The following is a 22,623-nucleotide window of genomic DNA, read 5'->3' as shown; positions in this document are numbered from 1 at the left end:
AAGACCTGGGAACGAACATTCGCAGTGCCAATGAGAACATTAACACTTCTAATCTTCGTAAAGTTGCTGCCAACCTGGTGAAACGTGTGAGCCATTGTTTGAATCAAAACAGGGGACACTCCCAGCATCCACCTTGGAGCTGATAACTCATTTCTGATAGTAGCATTGTTGTTGGGTGCATATAAGTAAACGTTTTATCATAATTTCAAAGTTTGTTTTTCATTGTTTTTAGGAATTGCATAATGTAGACAGATCCTTAACACACCTTTTGATGGACTGAAACATCAGCAAAGTTGCCAATTCAGAGTGTTAATTTATGAAAACTACCATTTCCCTAGTTCCCCCTTACAGAGGCCTCATCCGATTAGTTATCGGTGGAAATGAAAAATTCTTTTTCTTGCTTCATAGTTTCCAAGCTACTCCAACTAAACAGATTGAAAATTAATGACAGAACATCGATACGTATGAGTTATGAGTCAATTTACATGTTTTGCAAAAAATTGATTTACACCTTCGGTTACATCTGGCAACACTGTGTGGTTCTTAGTGTACTTCAATCGTTTCTTCCTAGTTTAAAAATATATGCATGAACAAGGCTTAATTTTGGTATAACCATTTGCATTTTATATTGGACACCCTGTATAACTACTTGTTGTAATAGATTAATAAGATCAAAGATAAAATCTGTTCCTCGAACGTTGAATCCATATCAAAAAGATGTTACTACGCCTTTTTGTTCTATGGCGATAAACTGGAAATCGTTGATTTGAATCAATTCATCATTGAATAGATGATTAAGAGAGGAGATAGAACCTACTCTTGGGTAGATGAATCGATTGCGATCTCATACCGTTCTTGCTCTACAGAAATCAAAATTGAAACCGGAGTAAATTTCAGCCGTTCTGTGGAAATCCGGATTGAAACCGGAAGAACCAGGAGAATTTCAGCAACTTCCAGTTCTGGTGGAGTGTTGCGGGTTGTGATGATATGTTCTCTTGAGGCCCTAAATCGTTCATAGAAAACAACTTTGTCGCTGTCTAATGCCATTTTCTTCTATGGTTATAAATGTTAAAACTAGAAATGGCTAATTTGAACCACTTCCGGTTTGAATAGAGGGTTAACGGAGGAGACGGAATTATTTTTGGGACGCTGAATCAATTACCATAAAAGAAAATATAAATTTTCTGTTTTTTGCTCTGTATACCTGTCGACAGATAGATGAACAAAGCCGTTCTGTAAGATTTCCAACATTTATGTAGTATAGTTTAGAAGTCTAATAGTTATGCAGAGAAAATTTATTACTATTCTTTGAGTTTTACAATATAGTAAAATATCAGTATAACAGCATTTTGAAGACGTCCGAAATGAATTTTTTACAATGAAACTTTGTTGAGCTGGTTTTTATTATGCATTCGTTCATTGTGCAACTGATTGTTTTAGTTAAAGTTACATGTTAAACCATTCTTAAGAGGAAAATGTGATGCTAGAATTAGCATATCCGTTATTAAAGGTAATCAGAAATTCTGTCTTGACTACAGCTTAGTTTCTTTTTGCTTGCACTGGAAGATGCGCAAGGTTTATTTAGTGGAATGGCGCTCATTGATTACTTTTCAAATCACTACCGTGCTCAACTGATCACGAATATGTATAAAAAATGAATGCCATATCATCGAAATAATTAATGAAATAAGAAAAATATTTATATTGTAAACGAGGGAGGAGATTGATGAGTAATCGTTAAGAACTTGTATTACGTTTTAATGTATACTTAAAAAAAAATCAACAACAATCAAGTAAAACATATTATTTACAGAATATTTATTAGTATTTTCTAAGTGGTAAAATGGTTTAAGTTGTAAAACACAAACACTGAGAAATTTAAAACATTGTTTTAGTCTTTCTTTATTGTTACTAGATTACATTGTTTTAGTCATTCTTTATTGTTACTAGATTACAAATTTTTACACGAATTTGGATAGACGGAATAAAACGTGGCTTTCATATCTCCATAACTCTAGCAGAGGAAAGGAAGAAAAAGATCAGAATGTATAATTATACTATTTTTTTATATACTCTTACGTGTTATCGTTTGGAGGGAGCCATACTGAATGCTAGAAGACCTGCTAAGTTTGAAGGTTTTATATATATATCACCATATTGTAGTCACTAATGTATTTCCTTCCCATCCCTGGTTTGTTTGTATTTTTAGTTTCGAGTCTTCATTTTTATTTATTTATTTATTTATTTATTTTAATTCCTAGGGATGGAACGCAAATTATCTCGAAAACTTAATTTTTAGGTTGTAAAGGAGAAAGCTATTGAGATAGATGGCACCACCTCATCATATTCACGACTTCATATTTGTATTTCACTTTATGGAAAGTAGTATGTATTTCTTTAGGTAACTATAGGGTTGAGGTAATTAGATTGTTATGCAGATTTTCCAAATACTTTACTCCTGTTTTCTCTTCTTTTCATTCTTGATGCACTCTTTGTAGAGAGATTTTCTTGTAGTTTTTCAGCTTATCTTTGAACTTTGGTAGTAACAGTTGACTGGTTTTCGTTTCTTATGTAAACTTCTTTCCTCTTTGTACAAGCATTAGATACGGATCTAAGAGTCGATTTCTCTGAAAATTTTTTGTGTACTATCAATTGCCTTTGGTTAAACTTCTTTCTATGTTTTTTTTTTTTTTTTTTCGTTATTAATTGGCCTCTTTTGATCAGTTTTTATGATTTTCCAGAAACAGACTAACCAGGATAGTTTTGTCACCTTCTGAAAATTTGCCAGGTAAGATCAGATTGAAAACTTTTTCATCCCCAGTTAATTTGATAATTCATTGTCCTTACAATAGAATTTGATTTCTTGTCTTCAATGCTGTACTACTAATTTTTATTTTAAAGTCTTAATATTGTGATTTATGGAGTTCGAAAGCTGTGCACATGATAGTCGTATATCAGATTTATATGGTTATTCTTCTTTGAGCCATTCCATTGGTTTGTACAGATACTGTTAGTTCATTAAACAAAGACTATCATATCTATTTGTGCTATATAATCCGTATACTGTTTTTACGTTAAATACGTATATAAAGGTAACCAAGAAAGTTCTGTCGCTTTTTTACCCACCACCTTCTAACATAGATATGCCACCTAAGACGTACCTGGAAGATCAAAAATAGTCCTTATCAGCAGCGACGACCTTCCGCTAGCGTTCTGGAAGGCCATGGATTCCATCGCGGTAGAACTTGGTGGGCCGTGAAGCGAAGAAAGTATCAAGTGCTTTTTGCACCTCTACTAGGGATTTGAACTGGCGTCCTCTAAGGTGATTGCCCAAGGAATGGAACAGGTGATAATCGGACGGTGCAGTGTCCGAGGAGTATGGAGGATGCAGACTTTCTAATGTTCCTATTTTTCCTATATATTTGCAGCTCTTCCTATAAACTCCTATATTTCCTACATTTTAACGAAACTTCCTATATTTTTTGGCATTGCTACTTCCACTTGTGAAAATAACATAAGGAAATAAAGTGTGAGTGGTTGGAGGCTTTTTGTCTCCATAGTAGGGTGGTTGAATGGAGAGCACAAGATAAAGCATGTCATGAAAATAATCGTTACAGAAGGATTTTTGAAAGACAAATTGTTTGAAGCCAAACTGCATTTCATCATTTGTACATCAGTTTTTTTTTTATAAATTTCTGTTTCTTTCAACGCAAAGACCCACTAATTAATTTACTCTACTCAGAGTTATAGATGTGTTTGGGGAGAAGGAGGGTACTGATTTATCTGCAATTGATTTCAAGAACTGCTAATACCATCTGCGGCAACTTGAAGTGAAAGCGCAAACTGCTCAGAGTTACAAAAGAGGGAATTCTGGAAGGATGTGAAGCGATTCTGCATTTGTGTGGTTTCAAAACTGCTTAAGAAATTACCAATATCGAAACCATTGTTGAAGTACCTGCAGGTCAACATCCACTATTCAGGAAGGAGATTACTTGTTTATCCCTTGCACGGAATTTGGCAAAAGAAATGAAGCGTATTTGCAGAGTGTAAGAACATCGATATCTTCATGGACGAGTGGAAACTCTATTCTGTGGAGCCACTTATCGAAGATTCTTTGTCTATATTAAAAAAAAAAAAAAAACAACTGTGCGGTGATTTCAGATACTTGCCCGTGGATCAAGAGTATGTAATACAAGAAATTCATGTGAAACAATTAAATATCCATGATGTCTGAAGTGGTCAAAGCTTGCCTGACAGTATTTCATGGTAGTACTGATGTGGAACGTGGTTTCTCAGAGAACAAACACGTTTTAGGAAGTGATCGATCCTATCTTGCACACGAGAGTTTAAAGGCTCTGAGGACTGTAAAGGACAGCATTGGAAAGTTGAAAACCTACCTGTTACAAACAATTAATGGATACTATGCAGAACGACTGGAGCAAGTATAGAGATTACTGAGAAGAGTGCAGATAGCAAACATTTTCAGAGAAGAAAGTGCGTGAAGAAATGCGAAACAAGAAGCTATATCAAAGGAAGTTTCAAAGAGTGAATATTCTCTGAAGAAATTAAATGAAATGGACGAAACAGTACAGAAGGAAATAGAAGTAGGTACTAGACTGATGAAAGATGCTCAGACAAGATTATTATTTTTTCTTATTTCTGCCTATTGGATAATTGAAATGTTCCTTTTCATAGCTTCACGAAATCTCCTATATTTTTTCGTCATGGTTTCCTATATATTTTTTTCATTAGCATTGGAAAGCCTGCGGATGCAATAGTGTTTCCCATCCAAGGTGTAGAACGGTGTCTCGGGTCATCCTAGCCACGTGGACTTAGCGTTGTCCTGTAACAGAATGACCCCTTCGCGATTGAGAAGTGCTGGCTCCAGAGTTTTGAGTTTTTCTTGAACACGACTCAACTGCTGACAGTATACAGTTGCATTGATGCTCTGACCCGCTGGTAGCAGTTTCGGATGAACGATGCCGCGAGCAGTCCACCAAACACACAGGAGGATCTTCTGGTGCAGTGCTAATTTCGGCGGTTTGGAACCGGCTCATGGGATGCTAACCAATGATGACGGCATCGCGGAGCTTCGTACAGAACCCACTTCTCATCACGTCAACACCCAGTCCAAAAATGGTTCCTTCCTCAGGCGAGACAGCAAAGAAACACAGGTGTCTGCTCGCGTTGCCTTCTGGCCCGGAGTCAATCATGTGGGGCCCATCGATCTAACTTGTAATGCTTCCCAAGTTGATAGAGGTGCTGCCGAATGGTTTCTCCACTCTCACTGAATTGTAGTCCCAGTTCCTCACATGTCTGACCACTGTTCGCCTCAAGTACTGCCTGAAGATCTTCATTGTGTACATCTGTTGGTCTTCGGGCAAGTGGTGCGTCTTAGAGGGTTTTGTCTCCGTCCTTAAACTTGTTAAGCCATCGCTGCACTGTCCACGTAGTCACGATATCCTCACCAAAGGCCTGTCATATTTTCCGCCCCGCTGCAGCGGCGTTTGACCCTAGTTTAAATTCGTAACGCCCTTTTGACGCTCTATAGAGGTCACGTCCTTACGAATGTTCACGGTGTAACTGAACTGCCACAACCTGATAGTACGTTGGATATACCCACACCAACAACTGACCTTCGCCTTATCTCCATTTGCATTCAACTCACGGTGCGAGGGCCAATGAAACACAAACCTCCACAAAAAGTGACAGAACTTTCTTGGTTATCTTTATATATGCCGTATGTACGAGGCAAAAGGGTCACACTGATCGTTTAATCTTGACGACGTCTTTCACTGCGTTCCAGATGATCATAATTTATTGTTGTAAAAATTGGCGAAGTATGGATTTTTGTAGTTGCAGATTCTAGTGTATTCCGTTATGATCTTTATGCTTTTGACGTTTTTCTGGTATCATTGCTCGAAAGTTGTCATGAGTTTGACATAAATTATATATATATATATTTGAAACACCACTTTCATCTCTTGATTCACAATTTTAAAATATCTCTGCATATGATTGTCGTTCGGCACTTTCTACATCTGGAAGTATCTAATGATTTATTCTTTTCAGCAAATTAGTATATATATATATATACCATTTATGAATTACAGGAATAGTTACTAATGTAAATGCAGTTTGTGTTTCAGTTAAAGGTAGGTCCACATTTATGGAAACGAAGTGGAATGTCCACCAGGGGTGCTAGAATCGCACAGACAGTAAGCACAGCAGAGCAATCAGAAACCAGTTGTGTGGAGAATTCGGTAGCAGGAAGTGAAGTGCTCCGAGTATAAAATGCCTCCAAAAGTGACCCCATTCTGGGAGGGGTATATCACTGCTCTTGCCGACATCGAATACAGCTACAGTGCAATTGTAAAACAGTGTTAATCCAAGGGTTTCACCATTTCCAAGAAGGGTATTGCCAATGTACTCAAACGCAACAAAAATGCACAGCCAGAGGAAGCGGGTGTGCGCACAGTGGCACGAAAACAATACCCCCGTCTCAAACGTACAATGACTGTGGTTCGACAAGCGCAGAAGTTGATGACCCAGAAGAATATGCCACCACAAAGATCCATATTAACTGTGCAGAGAATAATCAGCCAGGATTTACGCCTGCAAGTGAAGCATAAGCCACGTGTTCACACACTCACAGCTAAACACATCCGGGGACGCAGGGTCCATTGCAAAAGGCTCTATAAACGGTATTTAGCGGGTGACAAATGGAATTATCTGGTCACGTTAGACGAGGACTGGTTCTATTTGTCTAACTCCAAGCGGATTCGAACCATTTACTATCATCCAAAGGATGCCAAGGACCATGCCAATTGTGTCCGCACGTGCCGCGAAAGTTCTCCCCGTGGCTTCATGGTGGTTGCAAGTCTTTGCCATAAAGGGAAACTTCCCGTGCATCGAGTTGCACGAAATGTGAAAATTAACGCAGCATACTATCAACAACACGTTCTGGAGCCATTATACCGGCAGCATATTCCGTCGTTGTATGGTACTGAGGTGTCGAAAGTCTTTATTCATCAAGACAAAGCAGTTAGCCACACGGCTCGAACAACTGTGACATACATAGCCCGCAAAGCGCGTGAAACTGGAATCCATTGTATCCCATATTCAGACATCCCTGTCAAGTCTCCCGACGCTGCACCAATGGACTTTCATGCTTTCTGGTGTTTGAAGCGAGCGATTTCCTTACGTCGCCCACACACAATGGCTGGCTTGTGGAAAGTTTGCAAGGAGGAGTGGTCCAAACTTGATCAGATTTCTCTGAACAGAAACCTACTCCAATGGAAACTTCGGTGTCGGGCTATAGTTTATAGTCAGGGTCGTCGTATCGAGCACAACCGCTGATGGAAATACGGCTTTACGCCGTAGCGTAGGGGACACAAAATCGTTTCCATAAATGTGGACCAACCTTCTGTATATTAATTTCCAAATATTTCATGAACTACAAAGTTGAAAGATTATTTCATATGAAATACCACTTAATAGTGTTATATTTGCTGTATTATAGTGCTTAATGTTGATATGTATTATCAAGTAATTCTACAGCTGAGGGTGGCATTGTTTTTGTGTAGTTCTTCCACATGGGCAAATTAGAAACGGACAAAATAATTTGCGGCAATAACTGTCGTTTACGTGATGGTTTAGAACACGAACAAACTCAATAGATACTCAATAGACATTTTTACTTGTAATCCTCTACGAGACTTCGACCGAGATAGAAGGAGACAAGCTGAATACGGTTGTGAGTCACTGTCAACCATTTTGATCTATATACACGGTTAGAATCAAGGAGGTAGGGAGAGGAAGAAAACAAATAATGACCAGTAAAGTAGCAATAAGGTGTTAATATCCAATATTTATTATTAACTTAAACCTCAATGTATGAAAGAAGTCACGAGTGAGCAAGTGTGTCTGACTGACTGACTAGTCAACCAAGCCAAAACTTGTGAAGTAAGATACCATTAAGAAAAGATTTTTGGAAATGCGACGAGAAAAATGGAGAATAATGGGGTGGCAATTATTATACTAAAATGTCCATATCCCTGGTTCGATAGAGACATGAAATTTCGTATATGGATTTCCCATTTAAAATAATTAGAACGTGTGTTATCGTTTTTTGATATTTGACCTACAAGGGAAGAAAAAGGATGGGATTACATTACAATTGTTATAACAGGATAATTACTTCCTTGAAGGCTACAGACATGAAATGTAGTAGTTAGACTTGCATTTAAATAATTAAAGACATGTTTCGGAGTTTTTATATTTTCCTTAGAAGGGATGACAAAAAGGGGTAGAGATTGCAATTGTTTATAATAAAAGGGCCATATTTCGAAATGCCTTAAGATTAGAGACTTGTAAGGAAATGAAATTTGGTGTATAAACTTCTTATTCAAAACAAATTGGCGTACCACAGCGTTTCCGGAAATTCCACTTTAACGAGACAATGGAGTTTTTTTTAAGTACATAAAAATGATTCGAGGTTGTCAGCCTCATCGTCAGGGAAGATGGGTGAACTATTTGGTCTAGGAATTAATTCGTGCGGGTGGACAAGAGATGGCGCAACGAACGGAGCGTCCCACAGTTCCGTGTATCCACACATGTGTTGCAAACCCCTGTCATCGCGTATCGTTCGTAGTATAGGGCAGTGGATTAAAGCGTCAACAACACCAGTTTGTAGTTAAGTGAACATGGCGCAATTTGTGCCTGATAAAGTGTTTTTGCGGGGTGTCCTGCTGCATTACTTTAACATGCAGAAAAGTGCGACTGAAAGTCATCGTATTTTGGTGGAAGTGTATGGTGACCATGCTCTAGCTGAGCGAACGTGTCAGAAGTGGTTTGCACGGTTTAGAAGTGGTGATTTCGGCTTGGCAGACCAAGAGCGAGCTGGACAGCCAAAAAAATTTCAAGACGAAGAATTGACAGCATTGCTCGAGCAGGATTCGTGTCAAACGCAGGAACAACTTGCAGCAGCATTAGGCGTTGATCAAACAACAGTCTCCAAACGCTTGAAAGCCATGGGAATGATTCAAAAGATGTCACATTGGGTTCCACATGAATTGAAAGACAGAGACGTTGAAAGACGAAAAACCATTTGCGAATTGCTGCTTCAACGACAGAGCAGAAAGGGGTTTCTGCATCGAATTATTACGGGTGATGAGAAGTGGATCCATTACGAGAACCCTAAACGAAAAAAGGCCTGGGTGAAACCAGGTGAACCAGGTCCATCACAACCAAAACGAGATATTCACTGTGCAAAGGTTATGCTGTGCATATGGTGGGATATGAAAGGTGTGGTGTACTATGAGCTGCTGCAACTGGGTGAAACTATGAATGGAGAACGTTATCGACGACAAATAATGCGTTTGAAGCAAGCTCTGGCCAGAACAGACATGATAAACTTATTGTTCAACATGATAACGCTCGCCCACATGTCGCAAAACCGGTCAAAACCTATTTAGAAAATGTCGGATGGGAAGTTTTACCCCACCCGCCGTATTCACCAGACGTTGCTCCTTCGGACTACTACTAGTTCGATTGCATGAACAACGATTTGATTGGACAGCGGTTTACTTCTTCAGAAGATATCGAAACATGGGTCTCTGACTGGATCGCTTCCAAGGATGAGGACTTCTTTCGCCACGGAATCCGTACATTGCCTGACAGATGGGCGAAAGTGGTGGCTAGCGATGGACAATATTTTTCTTAAGGTATTTATGTATTTTGTGTTTGTACTACAGCTTCAATGTGTGCGTACCAACCGCACGAATTAATTCCTAGACCAAAAAATACTTGAAATGAATTTTTGAGCACAGTTAACACTTGGCTCGATATAGATGTTTATCATTCGGGATGTCTATTGACACTTGAAATACTGGAAATTATTGTAATACTGGAGAAATGTGAAATTCCGTTTGAGACTTTCAAGATGACAACGCCGGTGTGGGTGGTGATATTCGAGAAAGAAAATCGATACTGTTTATAAGGCTTGTTTGTAGTCTAACAGAGTCTTATCGAAAAATTGTACGAAGACAGTTTGGTGTCCTAGTGGGTTGTGTATGATGCTTTTTCTGCCTGTGGGGGCACTCCGTGTGGAACTATTTCCAGAAGGACAATTCAGGCTGTGAGAAACTCATCAGGAAGAAAAACGTCTTCTACTCAGCAGTGTTTTCTGTACCAAATGTGGTAAGAATGAAAAAAAAAATGTAAATATATGTAATACGATGAATCAGGTGAGGAAAGATTTAACTAAGAAGTGAAGGCCAACAAAAATAAAATTCAGTATAGATTACGACAGGTATTCTGGAAAAGATAACGTCCAGGAAACACTTGCTCTTCTTTTCCTTTATATTTTGATTTTAACTGTACATTCTGTACTGGTTTGTGTACATTCTTTCTATTAGAATTTTGACGAAGACTGCTTTTTCGACGTAGTTACAGGCTGTTAAATATAACAGTGTGCAGTTGGGTGTGGCACTCACTTTTTTTTCAGTTCAGTGCAGTGTACTGGATTTTTTTAATAGTAGGACATTGGAAGTGCTGGAAATATCGTACTAAACTCCAATAGGTATTCTATCATTTCACTGATTGAAATGCGTATTTTAAAGGGGGAGGGGTTTAAATTTTACGTAAAAAAATAATGCCATAAATGTATTATTGCCGTGCGAAAAACGGAAGCAAAGGCTGAAATATGAAGTGCGAAGCCGTAGGTCAAGCAAATGCGAGGGGCTGAGAACGAAGTGCCCAGCAACCGAAGGCTAATCCTTTTATAAAGTATATTTCACGTTTGGCTGGAGCAGCAATAAGTAAAACGAACAAGAAGAATTGTAAATATATAATATGTATATATGCAAAATTGAATTCAAATAATTGGAAGCAGTGTTCGTAATATACATCCAAAAATCTTGTGTACAAATACATCCAAAAATATTTTAACATGGCTTCAGAACAGTGGGAATGACGTTCGAGTTCAGAAGTAGAGGGATTGCTTATTTTTTGGTGCACATGATTAAGAGGTCGACGATAAGTAAGGTTTTTAACATTAGTGCTGCTGCTATTTTGTTTTGAATCCTTCGACACCATGTTTGATCAAGAACGCAGGTTTTGCAAATATAGTTAATGGGTACAAGTTCGGTGAGAGATGGTATGAAGTATTGTTGTGTAATTTTTAGAAGATATTTATCGTAGATTATTATTATGAAAAAAGAAGGAAAATGGAATGTTAAAATATTCATTACCGTAAAATAACCTACCTAAAAAGATATTTCTCTTGTTCAGGAGTATCGAATACTTGATTGCCTCCTTTGTCGTTTCCGGAAAAAGCACCTGTTTCTTGTGAGTCGTCCGCAAATGAAGAGATTTTTCGCTTTCTAAGCGGCGGAACACTAATGTCAGTTTCCGTGTATTTTTTTTCTGCATTAGAACATTTCTTGTCGTATGTTTTAGTATAAAGCTGAAAAGTTAATGGCTTAGAACTCTCTCATCACAAGGTTTAGTAATCTGCAACAGTGGTAATTATGTCTACGTGTTTGGATTTAAATGATTGAAGAAAATCGTTTATCAAGAAAGAATGAAAATTGATCGTAAAATAGTGCACTTTTGTCCGTAGAATTCTGTGGAACGAATACACGACTTCCTAAATACTCTCAGGTTTTTTGTTAGATGTCGGACCATCAGTGTATCATTAGCAGTGTTAGTATAAACTGTAGTTTTTGAAAAAAGAAAAAAAAAAAGTTGTTTGAAAAAAAATGCTTGTAACATTATAAATAAAAAAGAGCATGTTATATTAAAAAAGAAAATTATTTCTACAGATATTGAAAACAATAATTTCGCCTGTTGTGCTGTATCGTTGCGAAACATAGTCTCATATTTTGAGGGAAGAACGCAGACTGAAAGTATTTTAAAATAAAATCCTGAAGTGAATATTCAGACCCAAGAGAGAAGAGGATTGTGGAATTGCAGTAACTTCATAACGAGGAACTGCATCATTTTTATCGTTTACCCAACATTGTTAAGGTCATTAAGTTTAGAAGATTTTGGTGGGCAGATTATGGAACCAGATGGAAGAATGTAGGGGCGCTCTCAAAATCGTAACTAGAAACTCAATCGGAAAATGACCATTTGTAAGACCTAGGGGCAGTTGGGAGAACAATATAAAGATGGATGTCTCGGAAATAGAAATATAAAGTAGAAACTGGATCCAGTTGGCTAAGAACAGAAATCAATGGAAAGTTTTTGTGAATGCGGTATTAAATCTTCGTGTTCCATACGCCATAGTTAGGTAGTATTACTACAGATTTTTGGTGTCATTAGTTCTTGTTTTTTATGTTTATGTAAATATTTACGTACTTGAGTAAATACATGTGGTCAAAATAAATCGAACTTCTTGGTTTGGCTAAAGGGTGATGATAAGTTCATTATTGGGTTATTACTGTCGAGGGATTTGATACAAGATGCTTTAGGCGCTCTTGCGTAGATAGATAGTTTATTTATTGTGCTTTGAGAGATAAAATACAATCATAAAGTCCTTGCGTATTCGTGTTCAATTGGTTAAAGAAAGCTAAAAGATGCGAGTGAATGATGATGGAATATTTTTAAAAAATAAGGGAGAAAACGAAAGAGTCTTGAAAGATCCGGAAATATACTTTGACTTAAGAAAGCACGCAGATAAAGATGTTAATATATCCATTAGAGCTAGCTACTCTGCCGTTAAATACCGTACTTTGCTAGTTTCTTGTGTGTTCTGAAACTTGAAGTCATTATAATAATGATAAAGATGATGAAAAGCAATAAATAGAAATATTTCATAGACTTAAATGCACTCGTTTTTTTTTTTTTTTTTCTTTCTTTCTTCACAAATGCACTCGGATTTTTTCCCCACAGTTTCACTTTTTTCAAGGTATTGCGGAAATCAAAGAGTAATATAATAATTTCTTTGGCTGATTTTATGGTATGAACAACATCTTAATCAGTTTTTAATGAGATCGTCTTTATTTGTTCAGTTCATCACCTAAGTGACATTTAGGCATGCTAGATCTCCGGACGCCGAATGGACATTCTACGAGTGAACGAACTAAATCTACAGATTTAACTATAAAATTCCTGTAATTAAATATGTGTGCCATTGTGTCTTATAATATATCTTCCACTTAGTTATTTACAAGAATTTTATTTTTATTGTAACAAATGACTAGGTTTAAATTTCCATTCTTGCGCCTCATTATTGCGTTACAGCAATATTGGCTTTTATTTAATGATTTGACAGCTGCATAATTAGTAGCTTAAAATTAACTTCAATGGAAATGAATTGTACAATAAAAATTCTCTCTTGTGCAATCTTTAATATCAACACTGCATGAGAAGGATAATAATAATTATTGTAAATTACTGAGTATATTTTTCGAGAAAGTATCAGCAAACACATCAAAACTGCTCAAAATAACACAATATATTCGCGCTGTATCGGTCTGTGATGTACACTCATGTCCAAAATAATTGTCGCATATCTATAACTGACTTGTAAGAATATAATTTGGTAATAATTTTGCAAGGTACTTTCAATACTGATACTATGTGTATAATTGGGAAAAGTGTATCTGTGGTAAATTTCATAGGAAAATAATTACAAATACGAAAATTAGAATGAGTAAATCAAAATGTTGCTAAATGGACAAGAAAGTTTTATTTTCATTTTATTCTTATTTACAACTCTTTTCACATAAAATTTGCCATATACATGTCTTTGTCGATTATACACATACTAACATTGTAAGAAATACCGGGCGAATTCGATATGAAGTTATATTTCTACAACATATTTATAGCCATGCGACAATAATTTTGGACATGAGTGTACATATCTAGCGATTGTTTAGTATAATGAAAACTATATGGTCAGATCACAGAAATAGAATGTCAACAGAACTTGGAGTGGCCAAAATTTTTGTTCAGATAAAAATAATCTGTCAAAATTTCCCAAAACAAAAATATTTCAGGAAAATAAAAGGCTCTCTGTCACGCAACAAGAACCTTTTTTTGTCTTTTTTTTTTTTTTAAATAAATAGACGTCTGTAATCACTAATTTTTTTATATTTTCATTTAGTTTGATACAGCACTTTTGAGTAGTAGCAATGGTAGTGTTAGTAGTTACTTGTTCTAAGTTTAAAATAATGGTGGTAATAATACCAGAAACCTTCAGTTACTCAGTTACTCCGTTCTCTAGGCTTATGACATCAAAAAATAGTGTTGGGATGGTAGAGCGCTTAACTATAGTGCGTGGGGTTCCTGGTTAGATCCCCGACTAAGTAAGTATGTGGTAAAGAACATCGTGTCCATGGGTTTTCAAAGGGTACTCTCATTTCCTCCCATGTTCTCATTCTATCAATTCTTCCGTCATCATTCTCTTAATTATCCGTGTCTCTTAGTCTAAAGGGGATAGTCGTGGGACGTTAAACTAAAGGATTTTATTTCACTTATCTCCATGTTCTCTGTTCATATCCGTAGGTATGTCTATATATAAAGACCGGCAGTTTTGGCGAAATGAAATAACGAAAACGGCTGGCAGAATTGCAAAATAAATTTTAAAAATGGCAGTTTATATGCAGAAATGGTTAATAGAACTCTCACTGACCAAAACACGAAGTATATTTAAAAAAAAAAAAAAAAAAAAAAAAAAAAAGTTGTGTAATAGGTTCAGCAATGTATCATTGCCTTCATCGAATACATTAAGCCTTTCATCTATCTTTCCTCTAGTTCACTCCTTTTTAGGAACCGGAGGTATTTGAGCTTAACGTGTCTGGTGGAGATACTCATACATTGCTGAAACTGTTACACAAATATTTTCATTATAGTTAATGCTTTGGCCCGTGGATGTTTTATTAATACGTGTAGAATATATCCAAAGTTATAGGGAATAATATTCATTGTATTTTTATATCATTGATTTACCAAAAACTTATATTAAATGCATTAATGTACGTTAAGTAATTAGCACTAATTAATAAGACTGAGTTGGAAAGTATTAAGTACTCTACCTTACCACTTGATAAAGCACGATGAAAACTGCTAAGAAGTAACCATAAAATGGCAGATATGAGGAATAAATGGCATTAGTTAACGATTTCTTGTAAAAATGGCGAAATATGACTACCATAACTGCGGTCTTTAATGATATATTTGATCCATAGTTTGCAAAAAATACAAAGTTGTGAACTAGATTCGTTTTGTAGTTGTAGCCGTGCCTAAGGATTAAGGTGTAAAGCTTTAATATATTATTGTTATTTAACGTTAGCTTCATTTCTTCGAAATCTTAGTAACGTAAAACTGTTAAATTTGATACTGAGGAACTGTAAATTTTATATTTTGAGAAATTTGTTTTCCCATTGTTTTGTTTTCAGGAAATATTAATTGTATGTAATATATTTTTAGGGTATGGTTTCCCATATGTCTCTAAGTCCAACGAATACAACTGTGGGGACAACTGGCGGAGGAGGAACAGTTGTATAGCCAGGTGCCCCCACACTCGGAGGGCCATTCTTTCCCTCCTGGTGCTGGGCGTATAACTTCTTGTCTCTTCATGGGCGAGATGCAACAAAGAACGGGTGATACATGGCACGACCTCAGTAAAGAAAAACTGATGATGAGAGTATAAAAAAGCCTGTTGGCGTTTCTGTTTCATTCTCACAAGAGTTGTCTTAATGTTAACTGCGGGTCGTGACAGGTGCACGAGAATAGGAGCGCTAATTTATGGCAGAGTGATGGATGGCTGTGCGTGTTCGCTGAAGAGGAATTGTAAGTTTTTTTGTGGACAATCACGTAGCATCCTCGGAAGCCATTTGGTAGGAGAGCATTTTCCTATGCATATAAATTAATCCTTATATAAATATATATATATATATAATGTTATGTTGAAAATAAATTACGTGACTTGACGATTTTTACAAACCAGTGTATATTCATATTATAGGTTCATTACACAAAAGGGTGAACATCGTTTACCAAACAACCGTTTTTGGTAGTCCTACAAATATGTGAAGTGGTTATAAGTTTGTCTTTTTTTTTTTTCCTCCATAGTGCATTCCGTGCTGTTCGGTAGTAGAATATATTTTATGTGGATTTTCCACAACATATAACAGCCAAAGAAATAGAAAATAAGTAATATGTGATGCAATGTTTAATTTATTTTTAAATCATGAATGCAATAAGTATTGCTCTCTTACAAATAGAGAAATGTCACAGAGTTAAATATTGTAAATTATTCTACATTAATGTTCATTAAGAAAAAAATGGAATATTACAATATGCAATATCCTAAAATAAGGTACTGGGGAAAAAGAAATTTCTGTTGTTCAAGACTTAGAAATAATGTGTACATTATATTAACACGCATTGAAATATAATGGCAGTCTTATACTCATAGGAGTCTGAATGATCGTAATTCAAAATCTGAATTTTGGGTATATAGAAAGAGTAAAGTACATTTCCTTAATAAGATTGAAGGGGAAAGAAGGAAAAAGAATCTAGGGTTTTTAAATATAGAAACGTAGTAAACTCACTAAAATATGAACCATTCTTTCTATCTAGAAGAGAAATATAAACAGAAAATAATAATACGTAGCTTTCAGAGTTCTTTTATTGGATTAAATATTTGTTTCCCTAGTTGTGCTATCATAAGATGATGATTTTGGAAGAAAGAAAAACACAATGTTGGATAAATTATTTGAGCTTTTGTCTTGAACTGGTATTTGTTGGCCCCAAACGGTCAAATGTTCATTCGAGGCCAAAGTAGTCAATGGAAGAGTTTTTCCATTACACTCTTTGGTGATATAGCTGTGATGTTACTGTGAAGAGTGTCACTTTATCTCTATCTCTGTTCGTCTTTTGTCGTGTCTTCAGAGGAGACATGGGATGATAGGTTGGGTAGATGTTACATAACTTCTCAGTTTTTGTGCACATTTGGCAATACTTGAGGTAATTACTCTCAAGGAGTTTGAGATCCCTCCTAGAATTGTCATGGAAATATATGTATATATAGATATACATATATACATACATAATATACATAAGGACCCAGGTTTATTAAATAACACTGGGCCACAAAAGTTGCTCACTTATCTTTTTGTTTCTTGCAGACCTGTATTTATTTATTTCTGTAGTCACACCACTCGTACGTGTATTCACGAACGAATATACCTAGAATGTGTTTTTAAAAATATATATCAGAGGTTTTGTTAACGTTTTGAGTGTAACCTAATTAAGAACATTATAATCGTGTGAATATAAATTATTTGCTCATTACTGTGCTATTCCATTATATCTGATTCGTCTTTTTATCTATTTTGTGAGAGTAAAAATGCAGGGTGTAACATGGCCTTCTTTTGTTTGTTTGTATTTCGAACTTCTATTGATACTGATAAAGTGATAGTAGTTTGTGCGCGTCTTAAAGTACAGTGTGAAAATGACCAAAATTAATAATGAAGTTATAATCATGTAAACAAGACTTTTTTTTTTTTTTGTAACTTTTTAGTTCTTTATTTATGGCATTTTAATCTTTCATTTGCAAGTAGTTGTTTTCACTGATGTTGCTTGACAAAAAACATTAAAACATAATATTATTGTCAAAACTGTCGAAGCGTCTGTCAAATAATTTAGTACATATATATGTATAACGATGTAAGTACCTCATGTTTTGTTTCTCATATTGCCACGCTGGGATTCTTTTGTTCTACATTTATATTAAGCAAGTTGCAACTGTAACTGGCGTAGAACTTTTCACGAAATTATTTTGTATTGTGTCCAGGTCAGAAATTATAAAGAAAATTGATGCAAGATTTTCCTTATGTAGGTACACTTATCTTTTGTCCTGAATGATTGATTTTATTTATATAAGAAATTTCATTTTCGTTAATTGTTGTATTAAAATCAGCAACAGAAATTACTCTCCGTCAGTGAAAATTTATTGCTCTGTAAAATAGAATGTAGATTCTCTAAACCATACTTGAAAATGTTACGCATAGAATGAAAGTATTTTATCATTAATTTTACTACTGCAACAACAGCACTACGAGAAAATTTGACTTATCTGATATACCAGATTCAGTGCCAATTAACCAAATGGAAAGTACTCACTACAGAAATTCGGAACTTACGGTGTTACAATAACGTGTTCGAAAGATCGTTGCAGTTTCATCAACGTGACCATCATGGACATGAGTCTGTAATGAGCTTCTGTTACACCTTACTTTCGAAGAAGTTTGTTGCCCTTCTTTCTAAATATATAATAGCAGGTTGTGTGAATTCAACGTTATAGATACGTGTTTTCGTATGTGATTACGCTGTAATTCTTGTGTCGTAGAATTTATGCTTCGGCTGGTCGTTCTCTCGGGTCTAGATTCACCAGAATAAATCTGAGGTAATACTACATTTAGCAGAAGTATTTTTCTTTCTTTACGTTCTCCACATCCTCGTCTCTCAGACTTGTGATAAACTAAGACCTCCACATTTTACAGTAGAGTTGCAATAGAATGAATGTGAAATTACTTTGTACCTCGGTGTATGCTGAAGCTTGTTTCTTGTTTTAAGCCATTGTTTAGTAAAGATAATAAAAGTGCAGGAAACCCATTTTTATTCAAGTCGCTGGAGTATTTATCGAAGCAGGCTTCTTTAAGTGCTCCGATGGAAGAATCCTTGTATCTTTATTTTAATTACCATAGTAGCATAAAACGTACTATTGAAATGATAACTTTAGAAGATAAATATGAAGCATAGTGTTGAAGTGGCAACTGTAGAAGTCAAACATAGAGCATAGTACTAGTTCAGGCCATATTTTTACATATAACACATTCGTTTTTTTTTTTTCTCCATAGTACCTTCTTCAGTTTATTCTATCGTATCATGAAGGATATTCATTCCGCTAGTCCTCCTCTAATTTTTCCCAGAAGTGTGTGTATGGAGAGAGAGAGAGAGAGAGAGAGTAATTTTTTTTATGGTCTTTTTACTGTAAATCCGAGGGAAAGGGTGAAAAAGTGATGTCATGTAATGTTTTATGTGAGCGAATCTTCCAGCATTCCTATATCGTTGAATTGTTTGATATTATATATAAAATGATTTCTACCAGTACTGATAAGCACCGGCTTGACATGAGTTTTAATCTTTCTCTTTGTCTTATACGAAGTTTGCCCAAAAAATTGTAAATTTGAAATATAAACCGTAAATTTGAAATATGAACCGTAAATTTGAAATATAAACCGTGAATTCCAAAACGTGAGGCTTGCAAATGTGTAACATCAAAAATAACACTACAACTTAAGCTTACAGAGTAATAATTTTAAATTCTAATTTGATTCATGTGAAAATATAAAATGTGGAAGTGAGTTGTAGTAATTCAATGTAGCTTTGAAGTAAACCATAATATAGTGAATGAATTGATATGCCATACTTGCCTAGAAATGACTTGAAACTTTCATATTTCTGATGTTACATCATGTAGGTGTGAGGATTTCTTAATACAAATATTTCGTTACGAAGGTAAAAATAAATAAATAAAAAGGTGTACAGAAATCTATGATGATGAATTTCCTAGGGAAAGAAAGTGGGTGTATGTTTATGTAAAACATTACTCTGGATCAGTTTCAAAGAATATAGAAGGTTTATTTGTCTATTCTAAATAAAGATTTTTTTTTTTTTTAAAAAAAAAAGAGTGCATTGTAAAAATTTTGGTATAAGAATAGTATATGCTTTTAAATAATCTATATTCTCGTATAATTTATGTTTTTTTGCGTATATTAAAAACTTAGTTTTTGAATATTATAGTAGCTTCCCAATAATTGTTCAATATAAGCAATATTAAGACTTACTTTTAACGGTACTAAAATTAATCTTTATTATCCCCAACCAGTGTTTTTAATTATATTAGTAATTAATTTAAATCCTACTTTATATCCTATACATATATACAAACCTTCTTTAGTAATGCTGTTTAAAATTAATTCGTTGAAAGTTCCCTTTGTTGATAATCACTAGCTATGTTAAAGTCTTACTTGGATTACGAGCGTACTTTTAACGCTGAAGCAATAAATAACTTCAATACTACTTTCTAGGCTGCGTTACTTCAGTTAAAATCAATATTAACTGCCTGTACTTTAGCCGCTAGGACAATCATCTGTAAATATTAACTATGCACTTACGTAGATAGATTTGAATATCTACCTACGAATATAAGAACTTAATTTAGCACTAGAAAATAATACTTGTTTTCTTTTTATACAGATTGAACGGATATTTCCTCTTTGAAGGAAAACGAACAAAAAGTCCTACGAATTCATCGCATGTATGCTACTGAAAAATCATAAGAAAGAGTGGTATTTTGTTGTTCCTCGTTAACATTACTGGAATAAATATGTTAATGTAGCATATTCTTAGCCTTGTATTAATAGAGGAATTTATAATTGTTTGATTTGGATAGTGCTAAGCAATAATTGCTAAGAAAAGACATATTAATAAAATCAGTAGGAACATATAGGACTATTCCCAGTAAGCTTCGGCAAAAAAGGTAAATTTCAAGTGATGTATTTTCTATGAGTTACTTCATTGCTGTATGTATTTTATTATATTATGAATCGTGTATATGATTTTGAGTGAGGAAGTTTATAATATTGTCTGCCTTGAGTATGCATAACTTTATACCGTAAGGTATAGTGATTGTAATAGTTCAAAGGCTAAAAATTGGAAACCTAATGTTTGCAGAATTAATTAAGAGATTGACACCTTTTGCTGCATGTCCTTCAAATATTTCCTTGATTACAAACGTTTCGTTTCAAAACAAGAGTCTACAAACGTATGATTACATAAATTAGCAGATTCCAATAGGAAAGTTTCTTGCCTTTGATTGTAATGTATGATTCATTTGTTTACAGTACATCAAACAAAAAATCAGCCCGAGACGCAGTGGCAAAGACTCTTATGTATGTATTCGTTATGTATGTAAACATAATACTTTCTTTTTGATATGTTATTACTGTAAATAGAAATACCGATGATTCTGTAGTTGCTAGACATCTGTTAATTACAGATAGTGACGCGATTTCAAAGCAGCTTAACAGTATTATGATGAGTTCATAGCATTCCTAATAAATGTAATTTTACAGTTGTTTAATTTCTTTAGATCACTTTTTGTTTTATCAATGGTAGTTATGCCTTTGTGTTGTCAGTTAAACAAATGTCTTTATTTCGTACTATCAAATATTGTAGTTTAATATAAGTAAGATTATATTCTTTTGTTCTCTGTATTTTCGTTTCAACTAATGAGACAAGTATGTTCGCTCCATGCGTACATGCACAATATGTTTTCTTATTATGTTAAGGAGGCAGCAATCTTAACTTGAAGTATTGGAGAAATTTTTCGTCGTTTCTCCTTCAGGTAAATGGTGCCTTGTGTATAAGGTTGTATGTGTCCTCGCACACTGTAACATTGTATGTATCCGTAACGTGAAGTTATTGTTAAAAGTGCAAAAATCTACAGGTCACAAAGCTGGCTGTTTGCCTACAGATTCAGACTCTGCCAGTGAATGTAAAATACATATTTATATACATATGTATAATTAATATCAAGAAGAGGACAAGTTTTAATAAATGTAGTGAGAAAGTTTTTATTATTATTATTTTTTGTGACGAAGCTTAAAAGGGATACATAAGTTCTGGTGAAATGTCCATGTTACACCCTGTCTAATTATTTTATGTTTGTTATTATTATAAAAAAAGCTATCTATTTTATTAGGTTTGTTGTGATAGTCAGTTGCAAATTGTTTTCAAAGATGCTTTTTACAAAAATTTTATAAATAGAAGAATTATAAGTTAGAGTATCCAACTTTCCTCGTGCTTTAATATGATTTTAATATGTGATTTTATTATATTATTATTACTATTATAAATATTTGTGTAAATTCAGCGTAATTCGTCGCAGACGGCATTTAAAAGAAAAATATTTAATATATCCTTCAAGAGATTCTGTTGAGGGCATTGTTGATAAAACATTAGAAATTGTAAATGAGTTGTAAGAAAGAGAAAAAGAAATACAGTTTATTTCATTTGCTTGTTTGTATTTATGTAAATATATATATAATAAATTATATATATATAAATATAAAATATGATAGATATGTAAATTGCTTGCATAGGTATGAGGTTTTGTAAAGCTCGTTAAATAAATTGTCAAGCAGAAAAGTATAATATGCTGGCATTAGATTCTGTTATTTATAGCTTGGAGTACCTATCTTCTCCTGTGTTCTAGCTATAAGTTCAGACATTTTCATGTCGATTTTCAGCAGAGGCGTCTCCTTAATGTAGTCATGAACTCATGTCTTCCCAAGTAATATGAAGAAAAACAATTAAGAAAAAATATGGACATTTATTCCTGTATACTAATGAGGAACGATCGCAGAAAAAAATATTCATTTTAGCATGAAGTTTCCAACCTTGATTGATGCCTATGAGAGATTTCGCAACAGTGTAAGTCATGATTCTTGATGTTACTCTCTTTTCACATGTTCTGACATGGATTTTTCTAGCGGTCGTCCGCATCCCAGGGCTGTAAACGCTTGCCCTTACGTACAA

General features: G+C 34.8%; 1 protein-coding gene across 2 annotated transcripts in view; it reads left to right on the top strand.

Annotated features, from left to right (window-relative positions):
• LOC145664110 (WD repeat-containing protein 20) overlaps positions 1-22,241 on the top strand; it is a 60,060-nt gene extending 37,819 nt beyond the window's left edge. Inside the window, exons 4-5 of one of the 2 annotated variants that reach the window (XM_081730469.1) lie at positions 2,742-2,788; positions 15,442-22,241. In XM_081730469.1, the coding sequence (XP_081586595.1) occupies positions 2,742-2,777 (36 nt within the window). In that variant the 3' untranslated portion in view covers positions 2,778-2,788; positions 15,442-22,241. The remainder of the gene's footprint in view (positions 1-2,741; positions 2,789-15,441) is intronic. The other variant, XM_081730468.1, reaches the window with a different exon arrangement.
• Positions 22,242-22,623: the final 382 nt, after the last annotated feature.

Source organism: Thermobia domestica, chromosome 11 (genome assembly GCF_964235325.1).
Source record: "Thermobia domestica chromosome 11, izTheDome1.hap1.1, whole genome shotgun sequence".
Classification (NCBI taxonomy): domain Eukaryota; kingdom Metazoa; phylum Arthropoda; class Insecta; order Zygentoma; family Lepismatidae; genus Thermobia; species Thermobia domestica.
The sequence above is the reverse complement of the archived record's forward strand: the minus strand, read 5'-3'. Positions and strand labels throughout refer to the sequence as shown.